Source organism: Saccopteryx bilineata, chromosome 9, assembly GCF_036850765.1.
Source record: "Saccopteryx bilineata isolate mSacBil1 chromosome 9, mSacBil1_pri_phased_curated, whole genome shotgun sequence".
Classification (NCBI taxonomy): domain Eukaryota; kingdom Metazoa; phylum Chordata; class Mammalia; order Chiroptera; family Emballonuridae; genus Saccopteryx; species Saccopteryx bilineata.
In genome coordinates, this window is record NC_089498.1 from 45,798,686 (window position 1) to 45,819,201 (window position 20,516).

General features: G+C 49.1%; 1 protein-coding gene across 2 annotated transcripts; it reads right to left on the reverse strand.

The window, feature by feature from the left end:
- Positions 1-975: 975 nt before the first annotated feature.
- On the reverse strand, positions 976-20,428 carry PAF1 (PAF1 homolog, Paf1/RNA polymerase II complex component). Of its 2 annotated transcripts, XM_066243336.1 has the most exons (14): positions 20,153-20,428; positions 19,205-19,234; positions 4,745-4,837; positions 4,362-4,483; positions 4,202-4,268; positions 4,014-4,115; positions 3,825-3,930; positions 3,673-3,741; positions 3,485-3,588; positions 3,283-3,399; positions 3,059-3,187; positions 1,813-1,918; positions 1,613-1,700; positions 976-1,527 (listed from the first exon to the last, which is right to left on the reverse strand). In XM_066243336.1, exons 1-14 carry the CDS (start codon positions 20,197-20,199, stop codon positions 1,118-1,120), a joined length of 1,590 nt encoding a protein of 529 aa, XP_066099433.1. In that variant the 5' UTR covers positions 20,200-20,428; the 3' UTR covers positions 976-1,117. The 2 variants fall into 2 exon arrangements, with proteins under 2 accessions (XP_066099433.1, XP_066099434.1); XM_066243337.1 differs by lacking the exon at positions 19,205-19,234.
- Positions 20,429-20,516: the final 88 nt, after the last annotated feature.

Genomic DNA, 20,516 nt, shown 5'->3' on the forward strand with positions numbered 1-20,516 from the left:
CATTGTGTATGTATTAAAAGATAAAATGTTGGGAAAAAAATTTTAAAACCACCACCCCTCCCCACATTCTGACCATATTCCCCTGATCTTATCCCAGCCCTCCTGGTCTGGACCTCTCTCAGCTCTGAGCCCAGGGAGGGGAGAAAGCCAGCAGGTGGTATAGCCCTGGGGATCTGCCCCAGGTCCCCTCCTCCTCTCCCAGTGCCGGGCTGGGTGGGGTGTCAGGTTTATTTATGTACCTCTTGCACACTCATCAACCTATGCAAGTCCCCTACCCCGGCCCCTCCATGTTTCTGTGCCTTTGCTCATTCCCCTCAAACTCCCAGGGCTTCTCCAGTTCCCCTCCCATTAGCCCGGGGAAGTGGGATGGACAAGGGGCCACCTCGTTTGGAATCAGCAGGGTGTCCCTCTTATAGGACCCTCACTGCCTCTCAGCCAGTCCCATCTTGTTCACCACCCATCGGGGTGAGCTGGCTCTGCCTGGCACTGGGAGGTGGTGAGGGACACCCACACACATCCACACACACACACACAATGGGAGGCAAGAGCTCTCACCCCCCCACACCTGACCAGAGTGTGCAGGACGCAGGCGGCCCCACTCTGATGGGCAGGACCCTGACTCTCTCCAGCTCCAGTCCCTCCGCCATGATTTCACCCTCCCTTCTATCCCAGCCCCACTGGCAGAATCAGCTTTGAGTAACTATTACAGTTTTTTTCTCGCTGTTGAAGATTTATTTGTTGGGAGTTTCACTTGTTTAATGGTCTGGGCTTATTTTGGAAAAAAAGAAAACAAAAACAAAAAAAGGATTCTGACCTTTGTTATGCTACATTTCATTGAAAATCTAATGGTCCTGACTCTGTGGCCTTTGCTTTTATGCCTGAAGCTGAAGCCACTGAGCACCTGGGGTAAGGGTGGGAGGAAAGGATGGGGTGAAAGGGGGTAGGTATAGGCAGAATGAGACTATAAGGCCTGAGAAGGGAAATAAGAGAAGCTGGCTTTATTAACAGTAAAGATTTGGAAGGAGGGGAGGAAAACAAAGTGAAAGGTTTGCAAATACACCATAGAAAAGTGCCTTCCTGCTCATAATAATCATGTCTGTGCCAGCCCTGAAAGGACTCAGTCACTGTCACTGTCAGCTTCGCTAGAATCAGAAGCTGCAGCCTCACTGCCATCCTCCCGGGCTGAGTGCTCACTGCCACTAGGAAAGGGACTGGCGCTGCGGCTGGGGCTGGGGCTGCTTCGCTGCCCACCCCCATCGCTGCCACTCTCTGAATCATTGTCACTGCCATGGGCCCTTCCTCTGTCCTCATCATCAGAGTCAGCGTCCTCTGAATCCGCATCACTGCCGAAGATCTCCTCTTTGTCCCGGGCAGCTCGAGCCTCGTCCTCACTGCTCTCATCCTCGCCGCTACCACTCTTGTCACTTGCTTCATCCCTGTCACCCTCTTCTCGTTCACTCTCACTGCCCGAGCGCTCGTCCTCACTGCCTTCTTTCTCACTGCTGCTGCCCTTCTCTCGCTCCTCATCTGTGAGGGAACAGAAACAGAAAGGAGTGAGACTCAGTTTCCCACCCCCCCAAGGGCTCCCAGGGTTTGGCCTATGAAGCTTTACCTGAGCCCCCAGCTTCCTTTTCTGTATCCATTTCCTCCTCTTCTTCCTCCTCGGGTTCGTGGTTCTCCAGCTGAGCCTTCCGTGCCTCCTGGGAAGCAGCAGGGTTAAGGGGAAGAGAAGGTATTCTGTCAGGCTTCTGTTTCGTTCCCCACCCCCCACCACACTACCCATGGGTGTCCTGAGCCAGTGATGCTTGTTACCTGGGCTTCTAATTCCTTCTCATTCATGTCCCGGTGTTTGACCACAAGCAGGGCATTGGTACCCGACTGAACCCCAGCCTTGGCCCTGCGCTTACTCAGGCGGACCCTGCAGAGGACGAGTGGGGGGAGGAGTGTGGAAGATGCAGTTAAAAACCCCCAGTGGTTAGCCCAGAACAGACCAGGATATATACAGATTGAATAAGGGAAACTAAACTCTGGTTTGGAGCAGGGGAGGGGAAGGATAATAGCTCCCAAGATACCAGTTTGATTGCCCTGCACTTTATAATAGTTTTTTTAATATGAATCAGTTACCAACACTTACAAACACAGAATCTAGATTTCTGGTTTTTGGAAAAGAATAAATGGCCTCATTGTGCCTTTTTGCCTCCTACAGTCTATCAACAATGGGTTAGAGTCCTTTGCTGGGCTGGGTTATGTTGTCCCCTGGAAGTTGCCAAGAGATCTAGGTCACCCAGACCCTACTAGTGCACTATACCTTCTTTCACATTTCCTGTCTGACTTATGGGATCAGAATTTGTAATCTTGGCCCTGGCTGTGGCTCAGTGGATAAGAGCGTTGGCCCGGCATACAGACATCCCAGGTTCAATTCCCACTCAGGGAAAAATGAAAAAAAAAAATTTCCCAGTCAGGACACATAGGAGAGGCAACCATCTGCTTCTCTCCCACGTCCCTGTCCCCCTTCTCCCACAGTCAGTGGCTCAATAGGTTTGATAATGGCCCCAGGTGCTAAGGAGAGCTCAGTTGGTCTGAGTACACCAGACTCAGGCACTAAAAATAGCTTGGTACTCAAGCATCAGCCTTAAATGGGGTTGACAAGTGGATCCCTGTCAGGGCGCATGTGGGAGTCTGCCTATCTCCCCTCCTCTCACCTAAAAAAAAAAAAAAAATTGTAATCTCTGCTTTAAATAGAATTCAAGGCAGATTGATATATAATCCCATATTTTGGCTATGTTTACTTCCACATGCAGTCTGTTAATATTGGGAAACTGAAACTTGGCTGTCTACACTATTCAAAAGGTCTAAATATCTCCAGTATTACATAAAGATTTTTTCTGTGGCTGCTTGTGTTAGAAACAAGTCTATCCCACATGCATGAGCAGGTTTCTGCTGCTCTTGCTTACAAATGCATGTGACAAACCCTTAGGTACAAATGTGGCACATCCCAGGGTCTTGACCCTGAAGCACAGACCCAGGCTAATCTGAGATAGAAATGTGTGCTGAGTACCTGGTCTCCAACTCATTGTAGTAAACTCCATCACCCTCTCGGAAGATGAAAAAGTAGTTTTCCTCATAACCTTTGCTAGCCTTGTTCTTCACGTTCCAATTGTATTCCCGAGCAATCTTGTAGTCATACCTAAGGATGAGGGCCACAAAGTTAGCCCCATTTCTTCCCTCAGAGAATAGGAGACACACTTCTCAATCCCCAAAACCTAACTCCAACCCACGCACACATCATCTGGTGCATAATCCATCTCCTCCTCCTGATCCCGCTTTCGTTTCTTCAGTGTCTCCTCTACAGGCAGGAAGTAGGCCACAAACTGATTCCCTTCCTCATCCATCATGCCCCTGGGTGGGGAAGGAGGAGAAGCAGTGATAAGTGAGGACAAAGGGCAATGAGAAATAGCCTAAGGTTGGCAGCAGGGCCACTTACCTGATCATGGCCTGAGACATCATCTCCAATGCAGCTGCGCCACTTGTGTCCTTGGGGGCTGGGTCTGAGTCAAAGATTACCTGAGCGCATGGATTAATCCACATCTAGGGGGTGGAGGGCACTGGAGTTAGAAGTGAAATGGCAAAGATGGCAGTCTAGTCCCCTCTGCCTCCTGTTCTAGAACTGACCTTAAAGTCTGGGAAGACAGGCATGACTTCCACTGGTGTCACTCGGGGCTTGCTATAATGCTGGGAAATCTGGCAGGAACAAAAATGAGGAGGATGAAGAGCTCTGGAGCCACCCCTTTTTCTGCCTTTCCCTATCTCAGTCCCCCAATTACCGATTTCTGGGCATCCTCAAAAGTCTTCTCAATGGCTGTAATCTGGCTATCCCTGTCTTTGTATATTTCTTCCTCCGTGAACTGCTGTTTCACAGAAACCCCAATCCTACCAGTGAAGAGAAAGGCCTTTAGGGACCACTGGACACACCCAAAATTTCTACCTTCCCACTCCTACCCACCACAACTTACTTGACCTCAGGCTTCTCATTGGAGATGCCATAACGGTTGAACTCAGTGGAGATGTACTCTGTCTTCCGCATCCATGGCACTACCTTTGCATGCTGCTGAGATCTAGAGTGGAGGATCAGGCACTTCAGGACCCTACCACCATCCTTCCATTGGAGCCAGTCCCTAGTCCCCACTAAGCAAACACTTACCTTTTGGAGCTAGTGGGGGCCTGAATCTCCTCTTCCAGAAGCTTCTCATCAGCTGGATCTAAAAGTACTAAAGGAGAGCAAAGGAGCAAGAAGACCATGATGGAGGCCCCAGCCTGGCCTCTGCTAGCCTAAAGCAGGCCCTCTCTGCCTCCCTACATACCACTGGGGTCAATGCGGTAGGTGTCAGGGTTGATGAGGTCGATGGTGACCCCCAGATCTGGCTCAGTCAGAAGATCATGTTTGTGCTGTTTCTCCAAGGAAGTTGCCTTATACTGGACAAACCTGGGTAGGGAAACATGCCCATTATGGTTTCTTGATTCCAGCTTTACCCCTCACTTCCCCACTTCACAGAGGCTAAACTCCAAGGAGGAACTCAGAGCAGAGTGTCCCCCATGTTGGAATCTGATGGCCCATTCTCCACTGGGAAGAGACCTGGACACAGCTTGCTTATTAATTTTAGTCACCCACTTCTATAGAATGAGCTAGGTACTATTCTCTGGAGCTCATGCTCTGAGTGTTTCCCATTCCCAATCTTAGTCTCACCTGTTCTGGTCGAAGGGGTAGGTAATGAACTTGGGGTCGAAGGGGATGTCAGGGAGGCTGTTGCAATACTTGACTCGGCAGACCACTCCAGATCTGGGAACACAATGGCTCATTTTAAAAACTACAACACAGCAAGTCCTAAAACAACATCAATAACCTAAAATGTGGAGGGGGGAGTAAAATGGTAGTGCTTGTAAGTATTTGAGTTAAAGTGACTACCAGCTTAAAATAGACAGCTAATGATACCCATAAACTTCATGGTAATTACAAACAAAAACCTACAAAAGATATATAAATAAAAAGAAAGCGCAACGCAGGCCAGGTGATTCAGTGGATCAAGTGTCAACCTGGGGTGCCAGAGGTCACGGATTCAGCCCCTAATCAGGGCACATACAGGAAGCAATCTGTGTACACAACTAAACGGAACAACTAAGTAAAATGAGTTGATGTTTCTCTCTCTCAAATCAATGGCAAAAATTTTGTAAAGAGAGAAAGGGATCCCCAAAAAATGCTACAGAAAACCAGCAAACCACAAGAGAAGAAAGAAACAGAAGAACTATAAAAACAACTAAAACAGCCCTGGCTGGATAGTCTGGTTAGTGAGAGTGTCTTCCGGCTCCGCAAAAGTTGCTGGTTTTATCTCCAGTCAGAGCATGTACAGGGAAAGATTGATGTTTTGGTGTCCTTCCCCCTTCTCTTTCTAAAATCAATCCTATAACAATTTTTTATATCGTTTTAAAAAGCAATAAAAAACAATGAACAAAATGGCATAATTACATACTAATAACTTCAGTGTAAATGGATTAAATGTTCCAATAAAGACATAGGACCTGACCAGGTGGTGGCACAGTGGATAGAGCAGAGGACCAATGTTCAAAACCCTAAGGTCAAGCCCTGGCCAGTTGGCTCAGTGGTAGTGCATCGGCCTGATGTGCAGGAGTCCTGGGTTTGATTCCCGGCCAGGGCACACAGGAGAAGCGCCATCTGCTTCTCCACCCCTCCCCCTCTCCTTCCTCTCTGTCTCTTCCCCTCCCGCAGCCAAGGCTCCATTGGAGCAAAGTTGGCCCAGGTGCTGAGGATGGCTTTGGGGCCTCTGCCTCAGGCGCTAGAATGGCTCTGGTCACAGCAGAGCGACGCCCCAAATGGGCAGAGCATCGCCCCCTGATGGGCATGCCAGGTGGATCCCAATCGGGTGCATGTGGGAGTCTGTCTGGCTGCCTCCCCGTTTCCAACTTCAGAAAAATACAAAAAAAAAATTAAAAAAAAAAACAAAACCCTAAGGTCGTCATCTTGAGTGCAGCTCATCCAGCTTGAGCCCAAGGTCAGTGGCTTAAGCAAGGGATCACTTGCTATGCTATAGCCCCCCCGCCTCCCGCCCCCCGGTCAAGGCACTTATGAGAAGGCAATCAATGAATGACTAAGGAGCCACAAGGAAGAATTGATGCTTCTCATCTCTCTCCCGGTCTGTCCTTATATGTCCCTCTCTGTCACACACACACAAAAGATGCCGGGTGGTCCCGTGGATAGAGCATTGTCCTGGCACACTGAGGTTGCTGGCTCCATCCCTGGGCAGTGCACATACAAGAGGCAACCAATGAATGCACAACTAAATGGAGCAAGTTAATGTTTCTGCTCCCCTCACCCTCCCCCCCCTACTTTCTCTTCTCCAATCAGTGGGAAAAAGTAGGGGGAAAAACACAAAAATATGACCCATCTAGGGTGGTGGCAGCAGTGGAAGGAAAACAAAGTGCACTTCCCCTGCAGGGAGTATGCCCATGCCTTTCCCTTCCTCCTTTTCTTCCCCCACAAGTGTGTATCTTGTAAATTAAGAGACCCCACAAGACTTGCAACCAGGGGAGCTTTATCCTGGGCTAACCCCCTGAGCCTGTCCCTAAATACCCCTTTTCTCTGATACTAGTGAACTGACAGCAACCCTGCCTTGGCTCACTTCTTTCCCGTAATTTTTTTTTTAATTAAAATTTTTATTTATTTATTTTAGAGAGGGGAGAGAGAAAGAGGGTGGGGGGAGCTGGAAGCATCAAATCCCATATGTGCCTCGACTAGGCAAGCCCAGGGCTTCGAACCGGCAACCTCAGCATTTCCAGGTCGATGCTCCATCCACTGCGCCACCACAAGGCAGGCTTTCCCGTAATATTTCTAATGAGTCAGTGCAGCCCCCTTTCAAATCAAAAGACATACACAGACTGAAAATGAAAGGATGGAGGCCCTGTTTAAGTAGCCTAGTTGGTCAGTGTCATCCAGTACACCAAAGTTGCAGGGTTGATTCCTGGTCACAGCACATACAGAAGTCAACCAATGAATGCATAAATAAGTGGAGCAACAAATCTATGTTTCTCTCTCCTCTCTCTCTAAAATAAATTATTTTAGATTTTATTTATTGATTTTTAGAGAGCAGGGAGAAAGAAGGGGAAGAAGCGGGAAGCTTCAACTCAGTTGCTTCCTGTATGTGCCTTAAAGGGGCAAGCCCAGGGATTTGAACCGGTGACCTCAGCATTCCAAGTTGATGCTTTATCCATTCCGCCACCACACCTCTAAAAGTTTTTTTTTTTTAATGTTTAGGCCTGACCTGTGGTGGCGCACCCACAGTTAATATACTCAATGATGAAAAGCTGAAACGTTACTTTAAGATCTAGAACAAGACAAGGATGCCATTATCACCACTTCTATTCAACATAGTATTGAAAGTCCTAGCCACAGCAATCAGACAAGAAAAGAAAAGGGCCTGACCAGGCAGTGGTACAGTGGATAGAGTGTAAGCCTGGGACACAGAGAACCCAGGTTCAAAACCCCAAGGTCACAGGCTTTAGTGCAAGCTCACCAGCTTGAGCACAGAGTTGTTGGCTTGAGTGTGGGATCATAGACATGACTACATGGTCACTGGCTTGAGCCCAAAGGTTGCTGGCTTGAAGCTCAAGGTCACTAGTTTGAGCCCAAGGTCGCTGGCTTCAGGAACAGGTCACTGGCTCAGCTGGAGCCCCCAGTCAAGGCACAAATGAGAAAGCAATCAGGGCCTGACCTGTGGTAGTGCAGCAGATAAAGCATCAAGCTGGAAACGCTGAGGTCGCCAGTTTGAAACCCTGGGCTTGCCTGGTCAAGGCACATATGAAAGTTGATGCTTCCTGTTCCTCCCTCCTTCTCTCTCTAAAATGAACAATCTTTAAAAAAGTTTAAAAGATAATGAAAGCAATCAATGAACAATTAAGGTGCTGCAACGAAGAATTGATGCTTCTCATCTCTCTCCCTGTTTGCCATCTCTTAAAAAAAAAAAAAGAATAGGCATCCAAATCAAAAAGGAAAAAGAAAAACTCTCATTACTTGCAGATGATATGATACTATATTTAGAAAGTCCTAAAGAATCAACCAAAAAAACCCTATCAGAACTAAAAGAGGGCCCTGGCCGGTTGGCTCAGCGGTAGAGCGTTGGCCTAGCGTGCGGAGGACCCGGGTTCGATTCCCGGCCAGGGCACACAGGAGAAGCGCACATTTGCTTCTCCACCCCTCCGCCGCGCCTTCCTCTCTGTCTCTCTCTTCCCCTCCCGCAGCCAAGGCTCCATTGGAGCAAAGATGGCCCGGGCGCTGGGGATGGCTCTGTGGCCTCTGCCCCAGGCGCTAGAGTGGCTCTGGTCGCAACATGGCGACGCCCAGGATGGGCAGAGCATCGCCCCCTGGTGGGCAGAGCGTCGCCCCTGGTGGGCGTGCCGGGTGAATCCCGGTCGGGCGCATGCGGGAGTCTGTCTGACTGTCTCTCCTCCCTGTTTCCAGCTTCAGAAAAAATGCAAAAAAAAAAAAAAAAAAAAAGAACTAAAAGAGGTCCTTCAGTTACGACACAGATCCATTCCTACAATAATGACAACCCAAATTTTCATGTAAGTTAAAACACCCTAGCTAGCCTAAATCACTTCCCTATCCTAACACAGCTGTAAAATCATCATCTACAACATAAAAGTACAACTAAGCCACAGAAAAAAGACATAAATATACTGTACTGTACACTGCACTGTGTTTTTTGTTTGTTTGTTTTTGTATTTTTCTGAAGCTGGAAACCGGGAGGCAGTCAGACAGATTCTCGCATGCGCCCGACCGGGATCCACCCGGCATGCCCACCAGGGGGCGATGCTCTGCCACAATCAGAGCCATTCTAGCGCCTGAGGTAGAGGCCACAGAGCCATCCTCAGCGCCTGGGCAAACTTTGCTCCAGTGGAGCCTTGCCTGCAGGAGGGGAAGAGAGAGACAGAGAGGAAGGAGGGGGCGAGGGGTGGAGAAGCAGATGGGCGCTTCTCCTGTGTACCCTGGCCTAGAATCGAACCTGGGACTCATGCACGGCAGGCCGACGCTCTACCACTGAGCAAACCGCCCAGGGCTGTACTGTGTATTATTCTGCCGCACACAACCAATCTAGTTCACCCACATAGTCCATAAGTACGAAGCCAGTGGCTTAAGCCGAAACACAGCTCAATTTTTTGTTTTTATGGGAGTAAGTGTACGAAACTCGAAATGTTGTATGTTGAGACTGTCCTGAGGACACCTGTAAAAAATTAATTCACTAAAGTTGCAGGATACAGAACCAACATACAGAAATCTGTTGCATTTCTATACACCAATAATGAATCATCAGGTTCGATTCCCGGCCAGGGCACACAGGAGAAGCGCCCATTTGCTTCTCCACCCCTCCGCCACGCTTTCCTCTCTGTCTCTCTCTTCCCTTCCCACAGCCAAGGCTCCATTGGAGCAAAGATGGCCCAGGCGCTGGGGATGGCTCTGTGGCCTCTGCCTCAGGCGCTAGAGTGGCTCTGGTCGAAACATGGCGACGCCCAGGATGGGCAGAGCATCGCCCCCTGGTGGGCAGAGCGTCGCCCCATGGTGGGCATGCCGGGTGGATCCTGGTCGGACACATGCGGGAGTCTGTCTGACTGTCTCCCTGTTTCTAGCTTCAGAAAAATGAAAAATAAATTAATTAATTAATTTAAAAAGATTTATGAATCATCAGAGGAAGAATTAAGAAAATTCTATTTACAGCCTGACCAGGCGGTGGCACAGTGGATAGAACGTCAGACTGGGATGTGGACGACGCAGGTTCGAGACCCTGAGGTCACCAGATTGAGCGCGGGGTCATCTGGTTTGAGCAAAGCTCACCAGCTTGGACCCAAAGTCGATGGCTCGAGCAAGGGGTTACTCAGTCTGCTGAAGGCCCGCAGTCAAGGCGCATATGAGAAAGCAATCAATGTACAAGTAAGGTGTCGCAACGAAGGGCTAATGATGCTTCTCATCTCTCTCCGTTCCTGTCTGTCTATCCCTATCTATCCCTCTCTCTGTCTCTGTAAAAAAAAAAAAAGAAAAAAAAGAAAATTCCATTTACAACTGCATCAAAAAGCATAAAATATCTAGGAATAAATCTAACCAAAGAGTCAAAAATATCTGTAGATCTGTAATCAGAAAGAACACTATAAGACAGACCCTGCCTGACCTCTGGTGGCGCAGTGGATAAAACGTCAACCTGAAATGCTGAGGTCTTCGGTTCAAAACCCTGGGCTTGCCTGGTCAAGGCACATATGGGAGTTGATGTTTCCTACTCCTCCCCCTTTCTCTCACTCTCTCCTCTCTAAAAAATGAATAAAGACTTAAAAAAATACTTAAAAAAAAAAAAAAGACAGACCCTGAAGAAATATTCTGAGGGTGTGGAAAATGGCACTATACCTTGCTTTTATGGATTAGAAGAATAAATAGTTAAATGTCCTTTCTACCTAAAGCAATTTACAGTCAATGCAATCCCCCCCCTTTTTTTTTGTATTTTTTCAGGAAACGAGGAGGCAGACAGACTCCCGCATGCACCCAACCGGGATCCACCCGGCACGCCCGCCAGGGGGCGAAGCTCTGTCCATCGGGGCGTCGCGACCAGAGCAACTCTAGCGCCTGGGGCAGAGGCCAAGGAGCCATCCCCAGCGCCCAGGCCATCTTTTGCTCCAATGGAGCCTCGGCTGCGAGAGGGGAAGAGAGACAGAGAGGAAGGAGAGGAGGAGGGTGGAGAAGCAGATAGGCGCCTCTCCTGTGTGCCCTGGCCGGGAATTGAACCCGGGACTTCTGCACGCCAGGCCAATGCTCTACCACCGAGCCAACCGGCCAGGGCCCAATCCTCTTTTTTAAAAAATATTATTTTTTACAGGGACAGAGAGAGAGGGATAGATAGGGACAGACAGTCAGGAATGGAAAGGGATGAGAAGCATCAATCATCAGTTTCTCGTTACGACACCTTAGTTGTTCATTGATTGCTTTCTCATATGTACCTTGACCGTGGGCCTTCAGCAGACCGAGTGACCCCTTGCTCAGCGACCTTAGGTCCAAGCTGGTGAGCTTTTTTGGCTCAACCCAGATGAGCTCGTGCTCAAGCTGGTGACCTCAGGGTCTCGAACATCAGTCTTCTGCATCCCAGTCCGACGCTCTATCCACTGTGCCACCACCTGGTCAGGCTGCAATCCCTCTTAAACCACCAATGGGGCCCTGGCCGGTTGGCTCAGTGGTACAGCATCAGCCTGGCATGCAGGAGTCCTGGGTTCGATTCCTGGCCAGGGCACACAGGAGAAGTGCCATCAGCTTCTCTGCCCCTCCCCCTCTCCTTCCTCTCTGTCTCTCTCTTCCCCTTCTGCAGCCAAGGCTCCACTGGAGCAGGGTTTGCCCGGGGCGCTGGGGATGGCTCTGTGGCCTCTGCCTCAGGCGCTGGAATGGCTCTGGTTGAGGCAGAGCGACGCCCCAAGATGGGCGGAGCATCACCCCCTGGTGGGCATGCCGGGTGGATCCTGGTCGGGCGCGAGAGCGGGAGTCTGTCTGACTGCCTCCCCGTTTCCAACTTCGGAAAAATACAAAAAACAAAACAAAAAAAAAACACCAATGGTACCCTGGTCAGATAGCTCAGTTGGTTAGAGCATCATCACAATATGCAAAGGTTGCTAGTTTGATCCCTGGTCAGGCACACATAGAAACAGATTGATGTTCTTGTTTCTTCCTCTCTCACTCGCTATCTCTAAAATCAATAATTTAAAAAGCAAGGCCATGGCCAGTTGGCTCAGTAGTAGAGCATCGGCCTGGCGTGCGTAAGTCCCGGGTTCGGTTCCCGGCCAGGGCACACAGGAGAGGCGCCCATCTGCTTCTCCACCCCTCCCCCTCTCCTTCCTCTCTGTCTCTCACTTACCATCCCGCAGCCGAGGCTCCATTGGAGCAAAAGATGGCCTGGGCGCTGGGGATGGCTCCTTGGCCTCTGCCCCAGGCGCTAGAGTGGCTCTGGTCGCAACAGAGCGACACCCTTGATGGGCAGAGCATCGCCCCCTGGTGGGCGTGCCAGGTGGATCCCAGTCGGGCGCATGTGGGAGTCTGTCTGACTGCCTCCCTGTTTCCAGCTTCGGAAAAATGAAAAAAAAAAAAAGAATAAATAAAAAATTTAAAAAAAAATAAAATATGGTTATAGATGATGTATTATGGAATGGTACACCTGAAGCCTGTGTAATTTTTTTTTTTTTTGCATTTTTCTGAAGCTGGAAACAGGGAGAGACAGTCAGACAGACTCCCACATGCGCCCGACCGAGATCCACCCGGCATGCCCACCATGGGGCCATGCTCTGCCCACCAGGGGGCGATGCTTTGCCCCTCCGGAGGGGGGGGGGGTCACTCTTCCGAGACCAGAGCCACTCTAGCCCCTGGGGCAGAGGCCAAGGAGCCATCCCCAGCGCCCAGGCCATCTTTGTTCCAATGGAGCCTTGGCTGCGGGAGGGGAAGAGAGAGACAGAGAGGAAGGCGCGGCGGAGGGGTAGAGAAGCAAATGGGCGCTTCTCCTGTGTGCTCTGGCTGGGAATCGAACCCGGCTCCTCCGCACACTAGGCCGACGCTCTACCATTGAGCCAACCAGCCAGGGCCCTGTGTAATTTTATTAACTAATGTCACCCCAGTTAGTAAATTCAGTAAAAAGAAAAAAAAAAACTTAGACTATCCAAGCAAAAAAAAAAAACATGAAAGAAACCAATATGTTACTGGCATAAAAACACATATAGATAATTGGTACAAGACGGCTTCCCTGGCCTCCCATCTTTCCTCGGGGCCAGGGAACCTCACCGGGCGGGATGCGCGCCCTGTACTCAATAAAGCCTTTTCTTATTCCACACTTTGTGGCTCTGACCCCCTTCCTTCCTTCTTTTTTTTTATTTAATTTTTTTTCTTTTTTTTTAATATTTTATTTATTTATTCATTTTAGGGGGGGGAAGGAGCAGGAAGCATCAACTTCCATATGTGCCTTGACCAGGCAAGCCAGGGTTTTTTGAACTGGCGACCTTAGTGTTTCCAGGTTGACACTTTATCCTTTGCGCCACCACAGTTCAGGCTCTTTTTTTTTTTTTTTTTTTTTGTATTTCTCTGAAGCTGGAAAGGGGGAGAGACAATCAGACAGACTCCCGCATGCGCCCGACCAGGATCCACCCGGCACACCCACCAGGGGGCGACGCTCTGCCCACCAGGAGGCAATGCTCTGTCCCTCCGGGGCGTTGCTCTGTCGCGACCAGAGCCACTCTAGCGCCTGGGGCAGAGGCCAAGGAGCCATCCCCAGCGCCTGGGCCATCTTTTGCTCCATTGGAGCCTCAGCTGCAGGAGGGGAAGAGAGAGACAAAGAGGAAGGAGAGGGGGAGGGGTGGAGAAGCAGATGGGCGCCTCTCCTGTGTGCCCTGGCCAGGAATCGAACCTGGGACTTCTGCATGCCAGGCTGGCGCTCTACCACTGAGCCAACTGGCCAGGGCCCCCTTTCCTTCCTTCTCGGTGGGAAAAATACCTTACATTTTGGTGCAGAAAATCCGGGAGGAGTTTGAAGTCCGCAAGGACTGCTCCTCTCCCTGTCCCCTCCGAGAAAGAACCAGGATCTCCAACCTTCTACCCACTTCGGCGCACGGTGCGGTAAGTCCCCTGCCTCCAGCCTTCCCCTTAGTTCTTTCCGCCGAGACTCCCTGACCAAAACTGTAGCTACGTCAGGGAAGTCTTTCTGTTCCAAGTGTGTGTGCTTGCGGAGACGTCCGGAGCACATCCACTTTACCTTTTCTGTCCGTGGCCAGACCATGAGTTTTAGGACGCTAATACTCAAATCTGACCACTATGAGGACTGAGGGCGGCCGTGCCGTGAGGGCACAGGAATCTCCCTCTCTAAAGAAGAAGAAACTGTTCTTCTCCACTGTGGCTAGGCCACAGAACCCACTGAATTAGCCTCCTGAAGGGACTTTCGGTGTTAACACCCTCACCAATTTAACTATTGTCAAAAAAGCTGGGAACTGATTGGAGATCTCTTATGTACATGGCCTCTAATTAGAAGCTGGGAATTGATTGGAGATCTTTTATGTACATGGCTTCTAATTATTCGTGCACCCGTCCTTAATCTCTGTGCCGCCTGTTTCACAGCGCAGGCCTTTTTCTGGCCAGAGAAACCTCACCTAAAACCTCCACTCCTAATCTTTCCTTCTCCGTGGACTCCCAACTCTCTCTCCCTCCTGTCTGACCCCTGGGGGCACCCCTCTCTTGGGACTTCTCTGGTCCCTCTGTGGACCTCTTTTGTGCTTGGGTCTCTTCCCTCTGAGAGCCCCCTCCCCTCCCTTTGCAAAATCCTGTTTCTTATTCACCACTACCATCTCTTTCTCCTCCCCTGCTGGCCAGGGGCCCTTCCCTTCTCCACTGTGTTCTTAAACCCCTCCTCCGTCAGGCCATTCTCCACCTACTATTGGCTCTTAACACTGGTTTAAAATTAAAAGAAAAAAAAAAGATAATTGGTACAAAATAAAGAGCCCAGAAATAAATCCTTACCTATATGGTCAATTAATCTAGGACAAAGGAGGAAATGATATACAATAAGGTAAAGGCAGTACTGTATCTTCAATAGTTGTGTTGGGAAAACTGCACAGATAAATGCAAAAAAAATTCAAATGGACCACTTTCTTACACCAAATACAAACATTAACTCAATATGGATTAAAAAAATTAATCCTGAAGCCATAAAATTCCTAGAAAAAAAAAACAGTAACATCTTCGACATCGTTCTTAGCAATATCTTTCTGGATATGTCTCCTCAGGCAATGGCAACAAAAGAAAAAAAATGTGATTACATCAAATTAAAATGTTTTTGTACAGTCAAGGAAACCATCAAGAAAACAAAAAGACAAACTACTGAGTGGGAGAAGGTATTCACAAGTGATATATCCAATAAGAGGTTAATATCCAAAGTATATCAAGAACTCATACAACTTAACACCAACAAAAAATACAATAAAAAAATAGGCAGAGGACTTGAATAGACATTTCTCCAAAGAGGACAAACCGATGGCCAACAGACATATAAAAAGACACTCAATGCCTGACCTGTGGTGGCACAGCAGATAAAGCGTCAGCCTGGAGACTTGGAAATGCTAAGATTGTGGTTTGAAATCCCAAGCTTGCCCAGTCAAAGCACAGATGAGATGCAACTACTATATTTCCCCATGTATAAGACGCACCCTTTTCCAAAAAATTTAAGTTTTAAAAACTGGGTGTGTCGAACCTGGCCGGTTGGCTCAGCGGTAGAGCGTCAGCCTGGCGTGTGGGGGACCCGGGTTCGATTCCTGGCCAGGGCACACAGGAGAAGCGCCCATTTGCTTCTCCACCCCCACCCCCTCCTTCCTCTCTGTCTCTCTCTTCCCCTCCTGCAGCCAAGGCTCCATTGGAGCAAAGATGGCCCGGGCGCTGGGGATGGCTCCTTGGCCTCTGCTCCAGGCTCTAGAATGGCTCTGGTCCTGGCAGAGAGACCTCCCCGCCCCCACCCCCCGGAGGGGGCAGAGCATCGCCCCCTGGTGGGCAGAGCATCGCCCCTGGTGGGCGTGCCGGGTGGATCCCGGTTGGGCGCATGCGGGAGTCTGACTGTCTCTCCCCGTTTCCAGCTTCAGAAAAATACTAAATAAATAAATAAATAAATAAATAAATAAAATTAAAAAAATAAAAACTGGGTGTCTAATACAGTGGTTGTAGATTTTTTTTACTTGCATTTCCTGCTTTTTCGAGCTTGTTTTTGCGCTCATTGTTGAAGACAGTGATTCGTCATCACAGAAGAGCACAAGCTAATGAGTTTTGACAGTGATGAGTTGTATGAATTTTATGATGAATAAAACTTGAGTTCAGCCTGACCTGTGGTGGCGCAGTGGATAAAGCATCGACCTGGAATGCTGAGGTCGCTAGTTCAATACCCTGGGCTTGCCTGGTCAAGATACATATGGGAGTTGATGCTTCCTGCTCTTCCCTCCCCTTTCTCTTTCTCTCTCTCTCTCTCCTCTCTAAAAATTAATAAAAATAAAATTAAGAAAAAAAAAAAAAAACGGGTTCAATAACTTTATGTAATACTTTTTGTTTTCAAATTTTGGGCCCCCAAATTAAGGTGCATCTTATACATGGGAGTATCTTAGACATGGGGAAGTATGGTAGGTACTACTAGGACTTGATGCTTCTCACTCCTCCTGGCCCCTCCCTCTTTCCTCTCTCTAATAAATCAATAAATACAATCTTTTTTTTTTTTTTTTTAATTTTTTTTTTTATTTATTCCTTTTTTTAGAGAGGAGAGGGAAAGGCAGAGAGAGAAAGAGGAGAGACAGAGAGAGAGGAGGGGGAGGAGCTGGAAGCATCAACTCCCATATGTGCCTTGATCAGGCAAGCCCAGGGTTTCGAACCGGCGACCTCAGCATTTCCAGGTCGACGCTTTATCCACTGCGCCACCACAGGTCAGGCAATAAATACAATCTTAAAAAAAACAAAGACTCAACAGCATTAGGGAAATGCAAATTGAAACCACAATGAGGGAAGGGCCTAGACTGACCTGTGGTGGCACAGTGGATAGAGCATCCACCTGGGATGCTAAGGTCGCAGGTTTAAAACCCTGAGATTGGCCGGACCAGGCAGTGGCGCAATGGATAGAGCATTGGACTGGGATGCGGAGGACCCAGGTTCGAGACCCCGAGGTCGCCAGCTTGAGCGTGGGCTCATCTGGTTTCAGCAAATCTCACCAGCTTGGACCCAAGGTCGCTGGCTCATGCAAGGGGTCACTCGGTCTGCTGTAGCCCCATGGTCAAGGCACATATGAGAAAGCAATCAATGAATAACTAAGGTGTCACAACAAAAAACTGATAATTGGCCTAACCTGTGGTGGCGCAGTGGATAAAGCGTCAACCTGGAAATGCTGAGGTCGCCGGTTCGAAACCCTGGGCTTGCCTGGTCAAGGCACATATGGGAGTTGATGCTTCCAGCTCCTCCCCCCTTCTCTCTGTCTCTCTCTCCTCTCTTTCCCTCTCTGTCTCTCTCTCCTCTCTAAAAATGAATAAATAAAAAAACTTTAAAAAAAAAAGAAAAGAAAAACTGATGATTGATGCTTCTCATCTCTCTCCGTTCCTGTCTGTCTGTCCCTCTCTATCCCTCTCTCTGACTCTCTGTCTCTGTAAAAATAAATAAATAAATAAAACCCTGAGATTGGCCTAACTAGGCGGTGGCACAGTGGATAGAGCGTCGGACTGGGATGCGGAAGACCCAGGTTCGAAACCCCAAGGTCACCAGCTTGAGCAAAAAGCTCACCAGCTTGGACCCAAGGTTGCTGGCTCAAGCAAGGGGTTACTCGATCTGCTGAAGTTCTGCAGTCAAGGTACATATGAGTAAGCAATCAGGCCCTGGCCGGTTGGCTCAGTGGTAGAGCATCAACCTGGCATGCACGAGTCCCGGGTTCGATTCCCAGCCAGGGCACATAGGAGAAGCGACCATCTGCTTCTCCACCCCTTCCCCTCTCCTTCCTCTCTGTCTCTCTCTCCCTCCCGCAGCCAAGGCTCCATTGGAGCAAAGTTGGCCCGGGTGCTGAGAATGGCTCTATGGCCTCTCCCTCAGGCACAAAAATGGCTCTGATTGCAACAGAGCGATGCCCTAGATGGGTGGAGCATCGCCCCCTGGTGGGCATGCCGGGTGGATCCTGGTCGGGCGCATGTGGGAGTCTGACTGCCTCCCGGTTTCCAACTTCAGAAAATACAAACAAAACAAACAAACAAAAAAAGCAATCAATGAACAACTAAAGTCCCAAAACGAAAAAACTGATGATTGATGTTTCTCATCTCTCTCTCTGTTCCTGTCTGTCCCTCTCTCTGACTTTCTCTCTGTCCCTGTAAAAAATAAATAAATAAAATTTTTTAAAAAAGCAAAAAACCCTGAGATCACTGCTTGAGCCCAAGGTTGCCAGCTTGAACGTGGGATCATAGACATGACCCCATGGTCGCTGTCTTGAGCAAGGGGTCACTGGCTTAGCTGAGGGTCCCCCTCCCACTCAAGGCACGTATGAGAAAGCACTCAATGAACAACTAAAGCTCCGCAACTATAATTTGATGCTTCTCATCTCTTTCCCTTCCTGTCTGTCCCTCCTTCTCTCTTTCTCTCAAGGAAGGAAGGAAGGGAGAAAGAGAGAAGGAAGGAAGGAATGGAGAGAGGGAGGTAGGGAGGGCAGAAAGGCAGGAAAGAAAAAAAGAAAAAGAAAATAGTACATATATGGAATATTATTCAGCACTATAAAAAATGAAATTTTGGGCCCTGGCCAGTTGGCTCAGCGGTAGAGCATCAGCCTGGCATGCGGGGGACCCGGGTTCGATTCCCGGCCAGGGCACATAGGAGAAGCGCCCATTTGCTTCTCCACCCCCACCCCCTCCTTCCTCTCTGTCTCTCTCTTCCCCTCCCGCAGCCAAGGCTCCATTGGAGCAAAGATGGCCCGGGCACTGGGGATGGCTCCTTGGCCTCTGCCCCAGGTGCTAGAGTGGCTCTGGTCGCGGCAGAGCGTCGCCCCTGGTGGGCGTGCCGGGTGGATCCTGGTTGGGCGCATGCGGGAGTCTGTCTGTCTCTCCCCATTTCCAGCTTCAGAAAAATATCCAAAAAAAAATAAATGAAATTTTGGCTTGACCTGTGGTGGCACAGTGGATCAACGTCAACCTGGAACACTTAGGTTGGCAGTTCAAAACCCTGGGCTTGCCCGGTCAAGGCACATATGGTAGTTGATGCTTCCTGCTCCCTGTCTCTCTTCTCTAAAATGAATAAATAAATAAAAATAATTTTTTTTTAAATAAAATTTTGCCATTTGGGACAACATGGGGTGGATCTAGAGGGAATTGTTCTAAATAAAATACGTCAGACAGAGAAACAAATACTGCATGATTCCACTTATATATATATATATATGTAATCTAAAAAAACAAAACAAAATAGAAACAGACCCACAGATACAGAGAACAAGCTAATGGTTGCCAAAGGGAAGAGTGGAGGTTTGGGAATAGAAAAATAAATTAAAATTGCTGATATATCGAGGGTGGGGACCAACCCCTGCTACCCACATCTGCCTCTAGCCTCCATTGGCCCACCCTCTTAGGAAGACATAATGGGGCTCACCTCTCAGGCAGAGTCCGGTGGGAATTGGGCCTGGTGGGTAAGAGAGAGAGAGAGAGACATTGGTATAAAGACAGGACATGATTGCCTGACCAGGGGTTGGCACAGTGGGTAGAGGGTAGGACTGTAACGTGGAAGACTCACGTTCCAAACCTCGAGGTCCCGGGCTTGAGCCAGGCTCATCTGGTATGAGCACAGCTCACCAGCTTGAACCCAAGGTTGCTGGCTTGAGCAAGGGGTCACTTGGTCTGCTGGAGCCCCACCTCCCTAAACCCCCCCAACCCAGGTCAAGGCACATATGAGAAAGCAATCAATGAACAACTAAGGTGCCACAACGAAGAACTGATGCTTTCATCTCTCTCACTTCCTGTCTGTCCCTCTCTACCTCTGTCACCAAAAAAAAAAAGGAAGAGATTGGCAGGATAGTGAAGGGGGCTTCTCCATGTTTTTAAAAGAGGTAAGGAGGGGATAATAAACACTAATCCTTTTTGTATGGTTGCTCCAAGTGCTTTCATGGAGGGAACCAAGTATTCAATTCCTTTTAGAGAAAGTGTTCCTAAATACTTAAATGGATGAAGCCCAGTGCTGTCCCTTTTCACAGGAGTGTCTTCAAGCGTGTAATAAAAAGAACCACGCACTGAACTGTTTTTGGAAAAAAAGATCTCCAGACGCTTGACCTTAGGAATAAGAGTTCAATCCCTTCTTAATAAAGTCTCCTAGAGGTTAACTCCCGAACTCCATAGCAGGGAAAAGGGGTAACATCCCATCGCTGAAGAAACCCCAGTATTCGTCAAAGGTGAGCGCTCCGTGATGTCACGGGCAAACCTGAGGGGCGGGGATAGTGACGTTCAGACACGCGAGCCCGTCCCCCTCCCCCTCCCCCTCCCCCCCCCCCCCCCCAGCCTCCCTGAAACCTAGATGGACTATATATCCAAGCGGTGAAGCATCTACCTGTGGCCATCTTCCCGCTGGGCCTGGGTCTGGATGGTGGGCGCCATGGCGACGAAGCGACGGCTCTGGGGACTGGGCCCTTGCTGAGCCGCGGGGAGACAAGATAGGGCGTGCTGACTTCCAGGGACACCAAATCCGAGGCAGCCTCTGGGCTGGCGCCCCTGTCCGTTGGGATAAGCGTCGGGATGAGGTTGGCCAATGAAAAGAGATCCAGTGGAGACTCAGAAAAAAAAACGAAACCGCCTACGCTCAGCGACACATACAACTGCCGCCAGGACAGGGAGACACGGATAAGTCGCCTCAAGGAACGAGGCCTTCTGGGAAATAGAGTCCGGATTAAACCTACACCCGGATTGGTCAGCGT